The 17,783-nt window shown below is 49.6% G+C and overlaps 1 protein-coding gene across 1 annotated transcript in view; it reads left to right on the top strand.

The window, feature by feature from the left end:
• The window catches only part of LOC105505168 (AT-rich interactive domain-containing protein 3B), a 21,790-nt gene that overhangs the window by 1,881 nt on the left and 2,126 nt on the right, over window positions 1–17,783 (top strand). The window contains exons 2-5 of the mRNA XM_011932904.1: window positions 13,279–13,462; window positions 14,611–14,888; window positions 15,011–15,265; window positions 16,576–16,677. Coding sequence (XP_011788294.1) covers window positions 13,279–13,462; window positions 14,611–14,888; window positions 15,011–15,265; window positions 16,576–16,677 — 819 coding nt within the window. The remainder of the gene's footprint in view (window positions 1–13,278; window positions 13,463–14,610; window positions 14,889–15,010; window positions 15,266–16,575; window positions 16,678–17,783) is intronic.

Below are 17,783 nucleotides of genomic sequence, written 5' to 3'. Positions count from 1 at the left end.
GGATGGTCTCGATCTCCTGACCTCGTGATCCGCCCGTCTCGGCCTCCCAAAGTGCTGGGATTACAGGCTTGAGCCACCGCGCCTGGCTGTTTTTCTTTTTTTAACGAAGTCTTCCTCTGCAGCCCAGGTTGGAATGCAGTGGCACCATCTCAGCTCACTGCAACCTTTGCCTCCCAGGTTCAAGTGATTCTCCTGCCTCAGCCTCCCAAGTTGCTGGGATTACAGGTGCACACCATTGCACCTGGCTAATTTTTTTGTATTTTTAGTAGAGACAGGATTTCACCATGTTGTCCAGGCTGGTCTTGAGCTCCTGATCTCAGGTAATCCACCCGCCTCAGCCTCCCAAAGTGTTAGGATTATAGGCATGAGCCACCGAGCCCGGCTGTCTTTGTTCTTAACAGAATGATGAGACCAAGGGCCCTTAGACATTTGTGACTTGTCACTTGTGGAGTGTCTGGGGGACACAGGAGGCACATATTGTTAGCTGGGACCAAGGAAAAGCCGCATAGACCTCGGCAGCAGTTCAGGGACTTGGCCTCCATAGCTAATATGAAAGATAAGCAATAGATATCGCAGGAGTCATTGGAAATAGCCTGAGTTAGCCTGGACAGCATAGTGAGACCCTGTCTCTACACAAAAACTTTTTTTTTTTAATAGCTGAGTGTGGTGGCATGCGCCTGTAATCTCAGCTACTTTGGAGGCTGAGGTGGGAGGATCACTTGAACTTGGAAGGTCAAGGCTACAGTGAGCTGAGCTCATACCATTGCACTCCAGCCTGGGCAACAGAGTGAGACCTTGTCTCAAAAAAAAAAAAGAGGGAAAGGGAAATGGAAGGAAGAAAGAAAGAAAAGAAAGAAAATAGCCTGAGTTTCAAAGGCCTGGAGACACCCAACTGGGCTGTGAGAAGAACCGGCAGCTTTGACACAGCAGGCTGTGCCCACAGAGGAAGCAGACAGCTCTGAGGGAGGTAGCACACAGCAGGCCGCCCCAAATGACTGCAGCTGCAGGTGATAAACGGCTGTCCAGTGGGAGACAGGGACAGGCCATAACTGCTGGTTTGTGCTGTGTCTCTCGCTTGTTAACATGTTTGGGTGAATTGACTGCAACAGATGGGCCTTTCAGCCCTCAGCACCTTGGTTTCTGGGCAAGACCAGGGCGACTTGCACCCTGGCGAGCCCCTCCCCTCCCTGAGCAGCAGAGCAACCTGCCCATAAAGGAGCCTGAGAAGAATGGAGTCGGATGAGGCAGTGCCCTGTGGAGGTGGAAAGAGCTCTGGACTGATAGTGCAAAGCCAGGGCTAACATCCCTTCATTCTCCTGATCTTGAGCACATCCTCCCCACTCTGGTGGCCACAGTTTCCTTATCTATAGAATGAGAGGGTTCAATTAGAGTTGTCTTGGAAGTTTCTATTGTCTGTATTGTATATCCATGATTGTGTGTATTGAGCTACCCTTGATGAACAAAATCAAAGGAAGAAAAGCCCCTTTAGCAGTTTTCTATCAAAGTAATTATGTGAAACACCAGGAATCTCCAAGACCAAATGCTTCTCTCCTGTCCTTGCTGTGTAATGTATTTCCTCTTTTGCTGACTGAAGCCAAATTCAGTTAAGCACGTTGCCCTTGATTGTCCCCCACCACCCCACTCCCACCAGAATATTTCTCTAGAAAAGATTGGTTAGGTTTTAGAACTGTGATGCCCCTTTTGGCTCACTTTTTGCCTTGTGTGTGCAAAAGATACACACGTTTCAGCTGGATGCATTGGCTCACGCCTGTAATCCGAGCACTTTGGGAGGCCAAGGCAGGCGGATCACTTGAGGCCAGGGGTTTGAGACTAGCCTGGCCACCATGGTGAAACACCATCTCTACTAAAAATACAAAAATTAGTCAGGCATGGTGGCACATGCCTGCAATTCCAGCTACTCGGGAGACTGAGGCAGGAGAATCGCTTGAACCTGGGGGACAGAGGTTGCAGTGAGCCAAGATCGCACCACAGCCTGGGCAACAGAATGAGACTGTCAAAAAAACAAACAAAAAACGTGTTTCTTTGGCAAACATAAAGCCAAAACAGTTCTAAATAAAATTGTCTGGCTAATTTAACTCCCTGTGGGTAGTTTCTGAAATACCATTCCCTCATAGATTTTCCATTTAGTCTTTCAGTGCCCAAGGGGAGGAACTAATTTCTAAGTCTAATAAGCAAAGGCTATTATAAACAATTTCATTTTTCCTTCATCAGTGAGGAAGAAAAGCTTGTTCTCTTATTCACTAGGAGGTGAAACAGAAGTGTGGTTTCATTAGAGAGTCAGGATGATGATGACGATAATGGTGATTTTACTGTTACTTGCATTTTTATTATACCATACACATTACAGAACCCTTTCAACCCATTATCTGATCTGCTGCTCCCCTCAGCTCCAGCTCTGTGGAGTAGAGAGAGCAAAGGTTATCACCTGTAACACTGAAGAAGCAGACCAAGGTTAAGTGACTCACCTAAGGCCACAAAGCAGACTTAGCATGCAGTCTCCTAACTCCCAGGCCAGTGTGCTCTGCTTCTCCTGCCTTATCTTTGAGAAACTTGTTCCCTAGAGCCAGCAACCCCATCACTCCCCTTTGGGGCAGTAGGCAAGGATTGTGTCTTCTGCAGCATTCACTGCCCCCAAGAGGGTGCTGGCCTGCCTCCACAGGCCACCGTCCAGTAGTGCTTCTGAGCATCTAGCCGATGAACACAGGGTAGAACCTGACGTGCAAGATGGGTCTTCATCTCAGGATCAGGGCTGTTTCTCAGAGAAATAGGGAAGGGCAGATGTGACAACTCGGAGTGGCACAGAGGCTGCCATCTGTCAAGGCAGGATGGGGTAGGGGTTGGGGGACGCAGGAGGCGCCCAGAATGCCCTCAAGCAAGGCTCTCTTTTCCTGCCCCTGCCCCATCTGGGCACACCAGGCTAAGGAACTGCCTGGTTACTTAGAAGACAAGTTTTGTCAAGCCCTCACTTGTAGACCTGCCCTCCTGCCCCCATCAGTTCTGTTCAAGGCTGCAAACTGACCTTGGTTTTCCCAAATGGATTGTTGGATCTTCAGAATATACAAAGAATTTACTGTGGGAAAAGGGCTTAGTCTGCTTCAAAGTGCAACTTGAGTGTTTTTCCTTCTGTTGTGTGCTTATCTATCCATCTCAGGCAAGGAAATGTTCATGACATATATTGCTTTGCCTTTTGGTGGCGGCAATTTCTTGTCCTAGACACTCTTCCTGGTAGACGAAAATATGTTGTCTTTTTCAGATGAAATAGGCTTTGGGGCTTCATTTTCTAACTTTATCCCCAAATGAAAGTCTAAAATGCAAATCTTTAAGTGTCTGGATTAGCCCTTTGTCTGAGGCCAGATCTTTTTCTCTCTCTAGGTGACCCAGCTGCTGTTAAAAATATATAGTTTTTTTTTCCATTTTTAATAGTCCTTATAATACTCTATAAATACCCCATTATCCACGATCATAGAAAGGGAATCTGGTTTTTGAAAGTCACAATTAATTTGAATAGCCTGCTTTTGTCATTAAATTCAGCCTCTTCCCCTTCAAAATCTTTTATTGGTATTTCTAACACACGGGAAAATTGAGTTATTTGATAGTTTTGCCTCTTTTGTCCCAAAGTGAGCCAATATTCAGTAAATCATCTAAGAGTTGGTACAGGGAGAGATTGCAGTGAGTGTTTGGCCTGCTTCCACCGTGGGGAAGTTCTGCTGGGTCTTGAGAGGCTAGTGGCACGGACAGCACTGGAAGCTCAGACAGCCATGCACTGCTCAGGCCAGAAGGCCCATGAGGTGTGCCCCAGGCCAGCCAGCCTTCCACTCCCCTCCTGGAGATGCCAACCAGATCTGCCCAGTGGCAGGCAAAGCAGGGAAGACCCTGCAGTCCACCTCCTTCTGACTCATTGGCCAGTTTCTCTAAATGCAGTTGTCATAGCCATAATCTTTTGGGTTTTTTGTTTGTTTGTTTGTTTTTTGAGACAGAGTCTTGCTCTGTTGCCCAGGCTGGAGCACAATGGTGCGATCTCGGCTCACTGTAACCTCCTCCTCCTGGGTTCAAGCGATTCTCCTGCCTCAGCCTCCCGAGTAGCTGGGATTACAGGCGCCTGCCACCACATCCAGCTAGTTTTTGTATTTTTAGTAGAGATGGGGTTTCACCATGCTGGCCAGGCTGGTCTCAAACTCCCAACCTCAGGTGATCTGCCCACCTCGGCCTCCCAAAGTGCTGTGATTACAGGTGTGAGCCACTGCGCCCAGCCACCATAATCTTATTATTAGACGTAGCAGAATACAGTATTACATTTACTGTTGAACTTCACCTAAAGAGATTAGTTGAAGCTGGAGTAGCAAAAAAGGTAATGAGTTTAAAATTAGCCTCCGAGGTTGTAAAACAGCCAGCTCTCCCATGCATTACAGCTGGGAGTGTAAAGGGATACATCTACTTTGGAAGTCTGTTTGGTAGTGTTTGCTAAAGCTAAACATACCTGGACCTTGTTACCCAGCTGTTGCACTCCTGGGTATATTCCCAACAGAAATGAGTGCTTTTGTTCACTGAAAGATACAGGCAAGCATATTCATAGCAGCTCCATTCATTATAGCCAAAAACTGGAAAGAATTTCAATGTCCATCAGTAGTAGAATGGATAAATAAATGTAGCATAGTCACATACTAGAACTCTACACAGCAGTAGAAAGTTGTGAACTAGTCGGGTGCAGTGGCTCACACCTGTAATCACAGCACTTTGGGAGGGTGAGGCGGGCGGATCACTTGAGCTCAGAAGTTCAAGAGCGGCCTAGGCAACATGGTGAAACCCCATCTCTACCAAAAAAAAAAAAAAGCCAGATGTGGTGGCACCTGCTGTAGTTCCAGCTACTTAGGAGGCTGAGGTGAGAAGATTGCTTGAGCCTGGGAGGAAGAGGCTGCGGTGAGGCGAGATCATGTCACTGCACTCTAGTCTGCGCTACAGAGTGAGACTCCGTCTCAAAAAAAAAAAAAAAACTTATGAACTACTGCTCTACACCACTGGGATGACGCTCAGACCTGATATTGAACAAAAGAAGCCAGACACAGAATATATACTATATGAGTCCATTTATATAAAGTTAAAAAAAAATATGTCAGAATAGCAGTTTATTTCCAGAGTGGGTAGGGTGGAGGGATGGATATTGATTGGAAAGAGGCATGAGAGAGTTTTCTAGGGGTGCTGGACATGTTCTGTATTTTGGCCGGGCGTGGTAGCTCACGTGTGTAATCCCAGCACTTTGGGAGGCTGAGGCAGGCAGATCAACTGTGGTGAGGAGTTCGAGACCAGCCTGGCCAAGATGGTGAAATCCCGTCTCTACTAAAAATGCAAAAATTAGCCAGGCATGGTGGCAAGCACCTGTAATCCCAGCCACTTGGGAGGCTGAAGCAGGAGAATCACTTGAACCCAGGAGGTGGAGGTTGCAGTGAGCCCAGATCACACCACTGCACTCCAACCTGGGCAACAGAGTTGAGACTCTGTCTCAAAAAAAAAAAAAAAAAAGTTCTATGTTTTGATGTGAGGGATGTTTGCAGAGGTGTATTTGGAAGTACACATCTAGCGAGCTGTATGGTTAAGGTTAATGCACTATACTGTATGTAAGTTAGACCCACTCAGTGGGCAATTGGAGGTGGAAGGCTTAAGGATTCTTGTCAGTCCATACTAGCATATTGGCACATCCTTGCCTCTGCCCTGTCCTGTGGAACAGTGCAACTACAAGCTGCACGGCTGACTGCCAGACACTGCTGCCTGGTTTCCCAGCGGGAGACCTTTCCTTTTCCTTTCCCTTTCCCTTTTCCTTTCCTATTACAACTTTTGTTAGAGGTTCAAGGGGTACATGTGCAGGTTTGTTACGTGGATATATTGCATGGCACCGAGGTTTGGGGTACGATTGATCCCATCACCCAGGTAGTGTGCATAGTACCCAATAGGTAGTTTTTCAGTCCTTGTCCCCTGTAGTAGTCGCCAGTATCTGCTGTGATATTCTCTATATGAACAAGTTATGGGAGAAATCAGCAGTCATTTCTCTACTGACTTCTGGGGAGCAGGCCTGGAGCAGGGCAAGAATGAAGATGCAGAGGAATGTTCAGGAAGCCTGCCTGCCTGCACACATTCCCTGCTTAACACAGGTCTTAACTTCTCCAGGCTCTCTGGTCAGCTCTCTTTGACAGTCAGGCTATGGAAATGATTAATGATCTTTCTCAAAGCCAGGAAAAAGCAGTGAGGGTCCCTGGCAGGGCCATACCCTGGGTCCTGGGCCCTCACCCCTGCACAGTGGGCAAGAAGGCAGCCATATGAGTCTGTCTGGGGTCCCTGCCCCTGTTTGCTTCTGGACTTCCCTGGAACCGGCCCATTCTCTGCAATGGGGAGGAAGTGACTTTCCCTTCAACATTCTTACCATCTCTCATCTTTGTCTCCAAAGCGAGAAGAGGCCATCTCTTCTTCTGCCCTCACCCCTATCCCCAGCTCAGGTTGTCTTGGTTGTCTGAGCGGCAGGAAGGAACACAAAGTACCAGGGGAGCAGCTTTTGTTTGGCCACATCTGCACTGGAAGCTGCTGATCACAGCTGTGGTCTGCTAGTGCCAGCGCCCAGCGGCATTCCCACCAACAAGGGTTAAAGCCCCAGGAGTCCCGCCAACTTCACTGGGTCCATAGCCCTCATAAAAGCCTTTTACATCCGTCCCTCCCTCGTCCCTCCCTGGGGCTGCAGGCTCCCTGGCTGAAATCTGATAAGGGGCCTCTTTGTTGCAACTGTCAGTCTCCTTTATTGAGGAGGGAACTGGAGACCAGCAGCACTTCTTGGGGTACAGATAAGGCCCTGGATTCCTGTCAGAGAGAGCATGATTAATTACCCTCAATCCTAGCTCCTGCTTTGATAGCAGTGACTGACAGTCCACAGGCTTCCCCATCAGGTGCTCACCCTCTTCTGGGAGGCGTGATGGGGGTGGAGATTTGGTCTCCTGTAGGGCCAACACCAGTGACCCACAAAGAACTCTCTTCAGTGGGTATTTGCCTCTTTCCCAGTGCTCTGCGGGTTGCTTTTGCATTTATCGTGGACAGAGGCCCGTCTCTCTCAGGTGAAGAGCTTCTTTAGAGGAAGATAGAAAACAGTCCAGAGAGCAGGCCAGAGACCCCTTGCTCCCTCCCACAAAGGCTGGGAAAGGAGCCATTGCTTGTGGATGTGAACTTCACAAATCTGGTCTTAAGCCAGGGGCCCTTCACAGAGAAAATCTCAAACCATCTGTATCAAGGCCATTTGACAGCATTACTCTGTCATTTAGGCAGGTTCCTAAAACCAAGTCATTCTCCCTTTGGTAATAATCACAACTGCCAATTTTTGTTTGTTTATCAATTTGTATGTTGCTGACTTGAAGGTACATCAGCAGAATTTTGTTTTAATTTTTTATTCATAGACTTTAGAACTGAAAATCATCTAGTCCAAATTCCTCACTTCACATTTGCGGAAACTGAGGCCTGAGTCTGTCAATTGCCTATTGGTTCTTGTTCAGCAGGTAAACTTAGCTTAAAGGCCTTCTTTCTTCATAGTAGAATTTACTTTGGACAAGAGAAATGGCTACCAGGTCCATTAAGCACACAGCAAACTGCTGAGACCACCCTGCAGATTCTGCCTCTCTCAGTTGTTAGAGGAATCAAAGACACAGCAGGCTTTTGTGTCTGGATTATCCGATAGGAGAAAGCCCCACCATCATCTAGAGAGAGCCCTCGGCATAGCCTCTGCTTTGTTTCTGATGGAACCAAGGGGCCAGCCTGCACTGGAGTTTAACAGTTTAACAGAGGGCCAACCACAGGGAAGAATGCGCCCAATCTCTTTATCAGCTTGATCTCCAGAACAGGGTGCCTTAGCAGGGCATGGGGGCTTGTGTGAGGAGAGTCCACTGTGGAGTGAGGAAAACAGCAGCTTCCGAAGTATGCCACGGTGGGGCTGGGCCACACAGTAGGGTGCAGGGGCCACCACCACAGCTTCCAGTGTGCCTCTTACCTGCGGTTTCTCTGTGGTGTGATGACAGTTCCCACAAGAGTCCATTTTCCCTTCTGGGAAGAGGTCACTGATTAGTTAGGTTACAACCTTGACTTCAGACACCACTGTGACCCTTCCTTGTCTCCTCAGGTTCTGTATCTGCCAATGTTCCCCTTGCCCTAAGCAGCTCTCAGTCTAATATAATACAGTCACTTTGTGTGTGACTATAAAGAGGCTAATTTTTGATGAAATTTCTACATCTATAACAATATTGTCCTTCAAAGATGCCATCTCAAATAGTCAGTTAATCCACTGACTACTAAAAATGAATTTGTAATTCCTCTCTGGGGAGTTGCCTTCAGAGGCGGTTCGAACCACACTAGAAAATCTCAGCTGGCAGAAAACCAAACACCGCATGTTCTCACTCATAGGTGGGAACTGAACAATGACATCACTTGTACTCGGGAAGGGGAACATCACACATCGGGGCTTTTCTTGGGGGGGGGGGGGGGGGGATTGCATTGGGAGTTATACCTGATATAAATGACGAATTGATGGGTGCTGACGAGTTGATGGGTGCAGCACACCAACATGGCACAAGTATACATATGTAACAAACCTGCACGTTACGCACATGTACCCTAGAACTTAAAGTATAATAATAAAATAAAATAAACTAAAATCTCAGCTGGGTGCAGTGGCTTACGCCTGTCATCCCAACACTTTGGGAGGCTGAAGTGGGAGGATTTCTTGAGTCCAGGAGTTTGAGACCAGCCTGGGCAACATAGTGAGACTCCACCTCTACAAAAATAAAAATACACCTGTAATCCCAGCACTTTGGGAGGCTGAGGCTGGCGAATGACTTGAGGTCAGGAGTTCAAGACCAGCCTGGCCAACATGGTAAAACCCCATCTCTACTAAAACTATAAAAAATTAGCCAGGTGTGGTGGCACTCACCTGTAATCCCAGCTACTCGGGAGGCTGAGACAGGAGAATCACTTGAACCCAGGAGGCGGAGGTTGCAGTGAGCTGGGATCACCCCACTGCACACCAGCCTGGGGAAAAGAGCAAGACTCAGTCTCAAAAGATAAAAACAAATAAAAAACAAAATAAATTAACTGGGCTGAGCTAGGTGGTGTGCACCTATGGTCCTAGCTACTTAGGAGGCTGAGGTGGGAGGATCACCTGAGTCCGGGATTTTGAGGCTACACTGAGCTGTGATCACACCACTGCACTCCAGCCTGGGCAACAGAGTGAGACTCCGTCTCAAAAAAAAAAAAAAAAAGAGATTCAAAAGAAAATAGTGCAAACTCTGAAAGCTGTTTGCAGATGGAGTTTCAAAGCTAGCTGTCCAAAGTGACCTGTAGGACAGCACTTCCTCAGCTGGGCAAGCCCTGCCATGCTGGTTCAACACTCGCCACATCTGTCTTATGCTTGTCACACACCTGGCCACTGCCTGCTCTTTGACACCTGTTTTCCCCTTTGGCCTCAATTGTGAGGGTCCCAGCAGGCACGTCACAGGCGTGTGGGAAGTGTGTTTAAGATTCCTAGTTGAGGCTGGGCACAGTGGCTCACGCCTATAATCCCAGCACTTTGGGAGGCCGAGGCGGGTGGATCACCCAAGATCTGGAGTTTGAGACCAGCCTGGCAAACGTGGTAAAACCCCATCTCTACTAAAAATACAAAAATTAGCCAAAAATCACTTGAACCTGGGAGGCGGAGGTTGCAGTGGGACAAGATCATACCACTGCACTCTAGCCTGGGCAACAGAGTGAGACTCCAACTCAAAAAAAAAAAAGATTCCCAGTTGAGAGCTGGGTGTAGTGGCTAGAGCTTGTAAATCCCAGCTACTCAGGAGGCTAAGGTGGGAGGATTCCTTGAGACCAGATGTTTGAGACTAGCCTGGGCAACATAGTGAGACCCTGTCTCTACAAAAAAATTTAAAGATTAGCCAGGCATGGTGGTGTGCCCCTGTAGTCGCAATTCCTCAGGAGGTTGAGATGAGAGGATCACTTGAGCCTGGGAGTTCAAGCCACAGTGAGCTGTGATCACACGACTGCACCCCAGCCTAGATAACAGAGTGAGACCCTGTCTCTAAAAAGAAAATTTAGAAAAAGATTCTCAGTTGAATTACCATGGAGCTGGTTGCTTTGACTCCGAGAAACATGTCTGGGTAGGTTAATTTATTAAACGCTGTAAGGCATGGTAGGCATGGTAAAGGAAAGACAACCCCTGCCTTCATAGAGCTGACAGTCCTCCAGGGATGTCGGATGAACAGACGTGAAACAATTAGAGAAGGACAATTTGCTGAACTTACAGGGGCATGATAGAAATTCTGAGAGGGAAGAAACCCACATGAACTGGGGTAGTGAGAACAGGCTTCCTGGAAGGAGTGGATGGGGAAGGACACTGTGGAGGATTTGACTGGAGGCAGAAAAGAGCGTGTTTTGGGGGCAATAGGGAGAAGGCCCAGCGAGCTGGAGTGCAAGTGAGTTGCTCAGATATGCCAGGAATACTTCATATGTGATCTTTTAAGGGAGTGTTGAGGAACGTGGGTCATGCGATTGGACATGTGAGATGGGCTAGGTAAGCAATAAGAGTTTTCATAGGTTTTTAAACAAGGAAGTGAGTAATATAGTAAAAGTATTTTAATAAGATTGGCTGCAGTGTGCAAGTTGATCGTATGGATAAGAGGCTACTGCAGGCATCTAACTGTGGGCCAGAGAGGGCCTGGACCAGGATGGTGGCTCTGGGCCAAAAAGATGCCTTTGAGAGGTACCTCCAAGGACGAATCATGAAGCCTTCTAGCACCCTGAAAGTGGATGATAGGGAGAGGAGAGGAGCCAGTGCTGATACGAGGTTCCTGCCTTCCTGCCTAACTTCCAAGGGTGGTAGTGTTGCTGGGAAAAAATGAGGTGTGGGGAAAGGGAGCTAGTTTAGGGGAATGAAGATGAGCCCAGGACAGACATTCTGACTTGGAAGTAAACGGGTCACATGTGTGAAGATGCCCTAGGAGCTTCTGGAAATGTGAGCTTAGGAGTCCTGTGTGAGGGGACCTTGGGAGTGGTCCTCTCAGATACTCCAGGTAATGCCTTGGAAGGTGTGGACTCAAGGCCATGGGTGTGTTTGGGCAGACAGACCTCTGAAAGGAGGTCGACGTTAGCCCTGTCCTTCTGGGGGCCCACATCAGGCTTTTGTCTTGCTGGTTGGGGAAGGTTTACTGTCCAGAACAGCACTGGGAGAAGTCAACCAGCACATGAGCTATGTGTCTTAGGAGTATGCCAGTAATCCTCTATTATTTTACCTGTGAATCTGTGGGTCTAATTCCATGACCCCTTTGTCCTTTACCCTCCAAGGACCAGCAGGTCAAGGTAAAGGTCTTCAAGGTCACTAACTCCCTCCCCACACTTAGGAAAGAGGCCTAAGCCAGGTGCTGTGGGTCACGCTGCAGTCCTTGTGCTTTGGGAGACTGAGGCAGGAGGGTTGCTTGAGCTTAGGAGTTTGAGACCAGCCTGGGCAACATAGGAAGATCCTGTCTCTACAGAAAATGTTTTTAAATTCCCTGAGTGTGGTGGTGTGCGCCTATATTCTCAACTACTCAGGAGGCTGAGTGGGAGGATGGCTGGAGCTTAAGGCTGCAATAAGTCATGATTGCACCACTGCACTCCAGTCTGGGCAACAGCGTGAGACCCTATCTTTGAAAAAAAATAAAGAAAAAGAAGAGGTCTGGTCCTGCCGCAGCAGCCCCACATATCCATGCCCACAGTGCTTCCTTTTCATTCTCTGGCTTGAACCATCCTGTAAAAGAGTTGCTGAGGCTGCCATTCAGAGCTGAGAAAACTACTGTGCCTTTAGGGAAAGAGGCTCATGGAGCAGAAACAAACAGCTCTTCTCTGCTCAGGTTGGCTTAAGGTCCACCAGGCAGCCCAGTGAGACCTCAGCGAGACTGGGGCAATGGGAGGGGGCAAGGCAGAGGAGCAGCAGTCTGTGTACAGTAAAAGGAGTTTGCCATCAAAAGGCAACAAGTCTCATACCCTGCCCCGGACGGTGACCCTTCCCTGTGGAATTCTCCCCTCTGACCTCCAGATCATTAATCCTGAGGCTGCCAAATGACAGTCATCCATCACGCCTCCTGACGAGCATCCCAGCCGGCTGTGAAAGGACTGGCCCCGCCCTCACCACGTCCCCTGGTGCTCATTAGTAGCCCTTCCTGCTCGGTGCCAGGTTTCCTAATCAAGTCCCTGGCTCCTCTCACTTCCCCTTGGGGCCGCTGAGCGGAAGCTGCTCTGACCCTCCCCCTTTCAGAGGCCAGGGAGTGGGAGAATGATTGGTGTGGGGAGAGAATTGAGTGGCTTTTCATTCCCCTGGAGACCAGTGTGTCCAGCAGCTCCTTTGACATAGCGGGGCACACGAGAGAGAAAGAAACCATTTCTCCATCAAGCAGGAGAGGAGAAAGCAGGCATGTGCAAACAAGCACACACTTTTTTTTTTTTCAAGATGGAGTCTCGCTCTGTCGCCCAGGCTGGAGTGCAGTGGCACGATCTCGGCTCACTGCAAGCTCCGCCTCCCAGGTTCACGCCATTCTCTTGTCTCAGCCTCCCGAGTAGCTGTGACTACAGGCGCCCACCACCAAGCCAGGCTAATTTTTTTTTTGTATTTTTAGTAGAGATGGGGTTTCACCATCTTAGCCAGGATGGTCTCAATCTCCTGACCTCGTGATCCGCTCGCCTCGGCCTCCCAAAGTGCTGGGATTACAGGCGTGAGCCACCGCGCCCAGCCAAGGAGCACACTCTTACAAGCAGCACTGAGCGCTGCCAGGAGGGTGACTAGGCAGGGCTCCCCTTCTAGGAAGTCAGAGAAAGGTTTCCCGGAGGAAGCTGCCACTGAATGGAGTCTGAAAGCTGCAGAGATAAGTCGCCAGATCACTAGGAATAGTCTGGAATCGTACTGCTAACAAAACAAAAACACACACACACACAAACTAAAAAACAAGCACCTTTGAAATCATCTAGTCTGGCCCTCTTATTTACAGACGGCAAAACAGAACCAGAGAGTCTAAGTGCTTTGCCAAAGGCCCACATAGCCTGTGCATTGGACCTGTCCTGACAGCTAGTTTGAGTCTTCAGGCTTGGGGAGTTTGACTTAAATTACACTTCCAAACAGATTCATGAGCATTGTTTCCAGCTCAGTTAAAGGTGGGCATACGCGGAATCCTTCTCAGCCTGATGATGATCCTGCTGTCTCTTTCTCTCGGACAACCACAGGGACCCCCATCAACCGAATCCCCATCATGGCCAAGCAGATCCTGGACCTGTACATGCTGTATAAGCTGGTGACCGAGAAGGGGGGCCTGGTGGAGATCATCAACAAGAAGATCTGGAGGGAGATCACCAAAGGCCTGAACCTGCCCACATCCATCACCAGCGCTGCCTTCACCCTCAGGACCCAGTGAGTGGCCAGGGCCTGGGGGAAGGAAGCCGAGGCTGAAGAAAGGGGATGTTGTAACCTAGAGGAGAGGAAGGAAGGAAATTCCTTTGTATAGTTAGCAAGATGAGTGGATTCCCGAAACAGTGGGGAGCTTTCTGAGATTAATCCCTCACTAAACCAAGTAGTGGTGAGAACCGCCATTTACCAGGTGTCTACTCTGTGCTGGTACTTTGCGATTTCATTTACACCTCACAGTCAACCCTGTAAAGTAGGTATGCCCCCATTTTCCACATTACAAAAATGAAGTCTCCAGGGTTAAATAATTTGGCTAGGGCCATACCAGCCAGTAAGTGGTAGAGCTGAGATTCAGACCTGAGCTTCTGTGTCTAAGACCTGTGCCCCTTCCAGGACATTGTCTTCCAAACAGCATCTCCACCCCAAGTGGCTCCTCTTACCTGACATTCAGCTTACCCAGTGGCAGAGGACCCAGAGAAAGGCAGGCAGGAAGGCCCCCTTGGATTGGTGATCTGGTTTTATCAGCATTTGAGTTAATCACACGGGTGATGGAAGCGGTGAAACCAATAGTAGCACTGAAGAATGAGGGCCAGAGAGGAGTCTGTTCTTCTGGAACACTCTGGAGTTGTCCTGTGAAGAGTACGCAATGTACAGCTGACATCAGTTAGGTAGCATGTTGTAGCTACAACCAGAATGGCGAGGTTCCTGGGTAGAGAACTGCTTCTTGGGACTTAAGACACAAAGAATGACAGTGTCTAGGTCCCATGCACAATGGGAAGAATTGCTCCTGTCTGACTAGCCCAGCTCTGAATAAGATCAAGAAGCCAGAAAGCCCTTGTAAAATATGGGCCTAATTTTTCCCAGGGCACTAAAAAAGCACCAAAACAAATGTGAAACACCAACTAAGATGTTATTTATTTCCCCTAATGAATGGTCCTTCAAAGTAGAGCCTATTTAGGATTGAGTGGCAGTTAGAGGAGGCTGGGGCAGAGCATCCAGCCATCCCAGACTTTTCTGCCAAGTACACCAAGGTTGCAATCCTTTGCCCTAGAGTCCTGGCCAGCAGAGACTGCTTCCAGAGACCCACCAACCTCAACTGGGTGATCTCTGGTGCTGTTTTGGATTATTATTCCTGCTTGCTTCCTTTCCTCCAGGTACATGAAGTATCTGTATGCCTATGAGTGTGAGAAGAAAGCCTTGAGTTCCCCAGCCGAGCTCCAGGCAGCCATTGATGGCAACCGCAGGGAGGGCCGGCGGCCCAGCTACAGCTCCTCCCTCTTTGGCTACTCACCTGCTGCGGCTACTGCTGCTGCCACTGCCCCTGCCCTCCTCTCCCCACCCAAGATCCGCTTTCCCATCCTTGGGCTTGGCTCCAGCAGTGGCAGCAATACCAGTAGCCCTCGGATATCCCCAGCAACCACTCTCAGGAAAGGTCAGTAGGGCTCCTGGGGGAGAAGGAAGGGAGGAAGGGATGCCAGTTTCCCTGTGTTCAAGACTGGGGTTTTTGGGCAGGAGGGTCAATTGTGGATTTTTCCAGCTCCAGTTCTTTCGCAGGTGATGGAGCCCCAGTGACAACAGTGCCTGTGCCAAATCGCCTGGCTGTGCCCGTGACCTTGGCAAACCAGCAGGCTGGTACTCGGACCGCTGCGCTGGAGCAGCTGAGGGAGCGGCTGGAGTCAGGGGAGCCTGCTGAGAAGAAGGTGTCGAGGCTGTCCGAGGAGGAGCAGCGCCTGGTGCAGCAGGCCTTCCAGCGCAACTTTTTCACCATGGCACGACAGCTCCCCATGAAGATCAGGATCAACGGCAGGGGTGAGCCAGGCTCAGGGCAGAGCCTTCTGTTACTGGGAAACCCTACACCCATTCACGCCTCCTGGGACTGCGGGGCAGGGGTGGTGAGGCACAAACTGCTGACCTGGAAGAGGCCCCTCCAGGTTCTGCCTTCTAGGCCCCCAGAAGAGAGGCACTGAGATCTCAGTTCACCAAGCTGAAGTTGTTTAGTAGAGGGGACCACATGTTGCCTTAGGCGGTGCTCTGTTCTCTAATTAGAGGGAAAAGCAGTTATTCACAGAGGAGGAGCCAGAGGCCTTCAGAGAGCTGCAGCGTTTCCCCACCAGCCTTTACCCCAGCACCTCACTGGATGTAGGCAAGAGCAGGGCACCGTCTGCAGGTCGGGGAGGAAGACACCCCATGTTCCTGAGGCTCACCGAGGGGCCAGGTTGCCCCAGGCTAGACAGTGGGACTCAGGAATATAAAGAGAAAGAGGAAACACAAGTTTGGCAGCATAATTGACATCCTTTCCCTTGCTCTTCACATGTTCTAGTGCCCCACATTCTCTTCCCCAAGCCACACGCCCCTTTTCCCATTCACACACATTCTTTCCCATTCTGGTCCTGATGCTATCTCAAAGCAAACATGAATGAGATGTGTGGGAAGGAGCCAGGTGTGAAGGGAGCTGTACCTATTCCCAGGCTGCCCCTCCCTACCCCATTGCCCCTGGGGAGCAGAAAGAAACTGGGAGGTAATAGCTCATCCAGGGCTAGGTGCCCTGCTCCTACACAAAGCAAAGGGCTGTTAGAAAAGACAGCTCACTGGGAAGAATTCTGAGTCTGGGGTGAGCCAGGCAGAGGCCGTGTGTACCAGCACTTGCAGCCTTCCACAAATGCCAGCTGCCCAGGTGGTCATGGGAGGGGCTGAGGACATAGACTCCTCTCTTTGAGGGACTCAGTCAAAGGAAAGAAGGGCAAGGTGGGTCCTCACAGTTGGGGCTGGGTCTCATTGATCTCTGATTTCTTGGGCCTGGTGTGTAGTGTAGCTCGGGGTTTGCCCATCACGTGGAAAGTACCAATGCAGAGCAGTGGGGCCGGGGTCAGCCTCCTTGCCTGCTGTGATTCCTTTGCTCTGGGAGCAGAGGAAATTGAGATGAACTGTGTCAGTGGAAAAAGCCAGCAACAGGAGGTTGGTGAGACCGGGATCTCCTGCCATACCCTACACTCAGGAGAAGGTTACATAGGTACCTTCTGACAGCGTGAGGCTTTGACCAGGGTGGCCAGGCAGCATCAGAGAGGACAGCAGGAGTGCTGTGGAAGGCTTGACCAGGCCCACTGTCTCCCTGTCCCCAGCAGAAGACAGAGCAGAGGCCTCGGCTGCAGCACTGAACCTGACCACGAGTAACATTGGGAGCATTAACATGTCCGTGGACATCGATGGCACCACCTACGCAGGTGAGGCCCTGGAGCTCTGGGGGAGGCCCACGTGGCTGCAGCCAGCCCCAGCGCAGCTCTGTGGCTGACCCTGCCTCTTGCCCTCTGTTTGAACACCTCCCTCGGTGGCTTCCTTTTTCCTGGTCTCAGAGTTGCAAAGGTCAGGTGGTCCTCTGGACGCGTAGAGACTGTGGATTGTTAACAGGATGGTAGGTCCCTCCCACTTTGGCAGAAACCCTTCACCTAACCCTGGTAGACCAGTGGTTGGCTCGTTAATGGAAGAAGTCAGTCAGTGTCCCACAATCCCCCGGTCTTCTCATGCACAGCCTTTCTCTGACTGTGGTTCAGCTCTTCTCTTCCTTTTGCAGACTGAGACACAGGCAAAGGAACCCCGGTATAGCAGAATCAGCTTACATTGTTAAGCTCCCCGCCCGCCAGTCTTTTATAGTTATCTCTTCCTAAACCTAATTTAGCAACAGTGTTTTGTTGGTTGGTAGATTTTGCACCTTTACAGAGTCTTTCCAAGGATTTAACTTAGTATTCATGACTGGGCATGGTGGCTCATGCCTGTAATCCTTGCACTTTGGGAGGCTAAGGCAAGAGGATCACTTGAGCCTAGGAGTTTGAGCAACCTGAGCAACATAGCAAAATCCCAAATCTACAAAATACAAAAAAAAATTAGCCGGGGATGGTGGTGCATATCTGTGGTCCCAGCTACTTGGGAGGATCACTTGAGGCCAGGAGGTCGAGGCTGCAGTGAGCCATGATTGTACCACTGCATTCCAGCCTGAGTGACAAAGCAAGACCTTGTCTCAAAAAAAAAAAAAGAAAGAAAGAAAGAAACAACTTAGTATTCATAAAAACAGCAGTCCCTTTCCCATTCCCATTTCATTGGTTTACGGATGAGCTTGGGAACAAGCCCACCTGACACTTGTTAAGCACAGCATTGTCGGGCGTGGTGGCTCACGCCTGTAATCCCAACACTTTGGGAGTCTGAGGCGGGCGGATCACGAAGTCAGGAGATCGAGACCATCCTGGCTAACACACAGTGAAACCCCGTCTCTACTAAAAATACAAAAAATTAGCCAGGCGTGGTGGCGGGCGCCTGTAGTCTCAGCTACCCAGGA

The sequence above is a fragment of the Colobus angolensis genome, unplaced genomic scaffold, assembly GCF_000951035.1.
Source record: "Colobus angolensis palliatus isolate OR3802 unplaced genomic scaffold, Cang.pa_1.0 Scaffold99, whole genome shotgun sequence".
Lineage (NCBI taxonomy): Eukaryota > Metazoa > Chordata > Mammalia > Primates > Cercopithecidae > Colobus > Colobus angolensis.
This window is presented reverse-complemented; position numbering and strand designations above follow the sequence as displayed.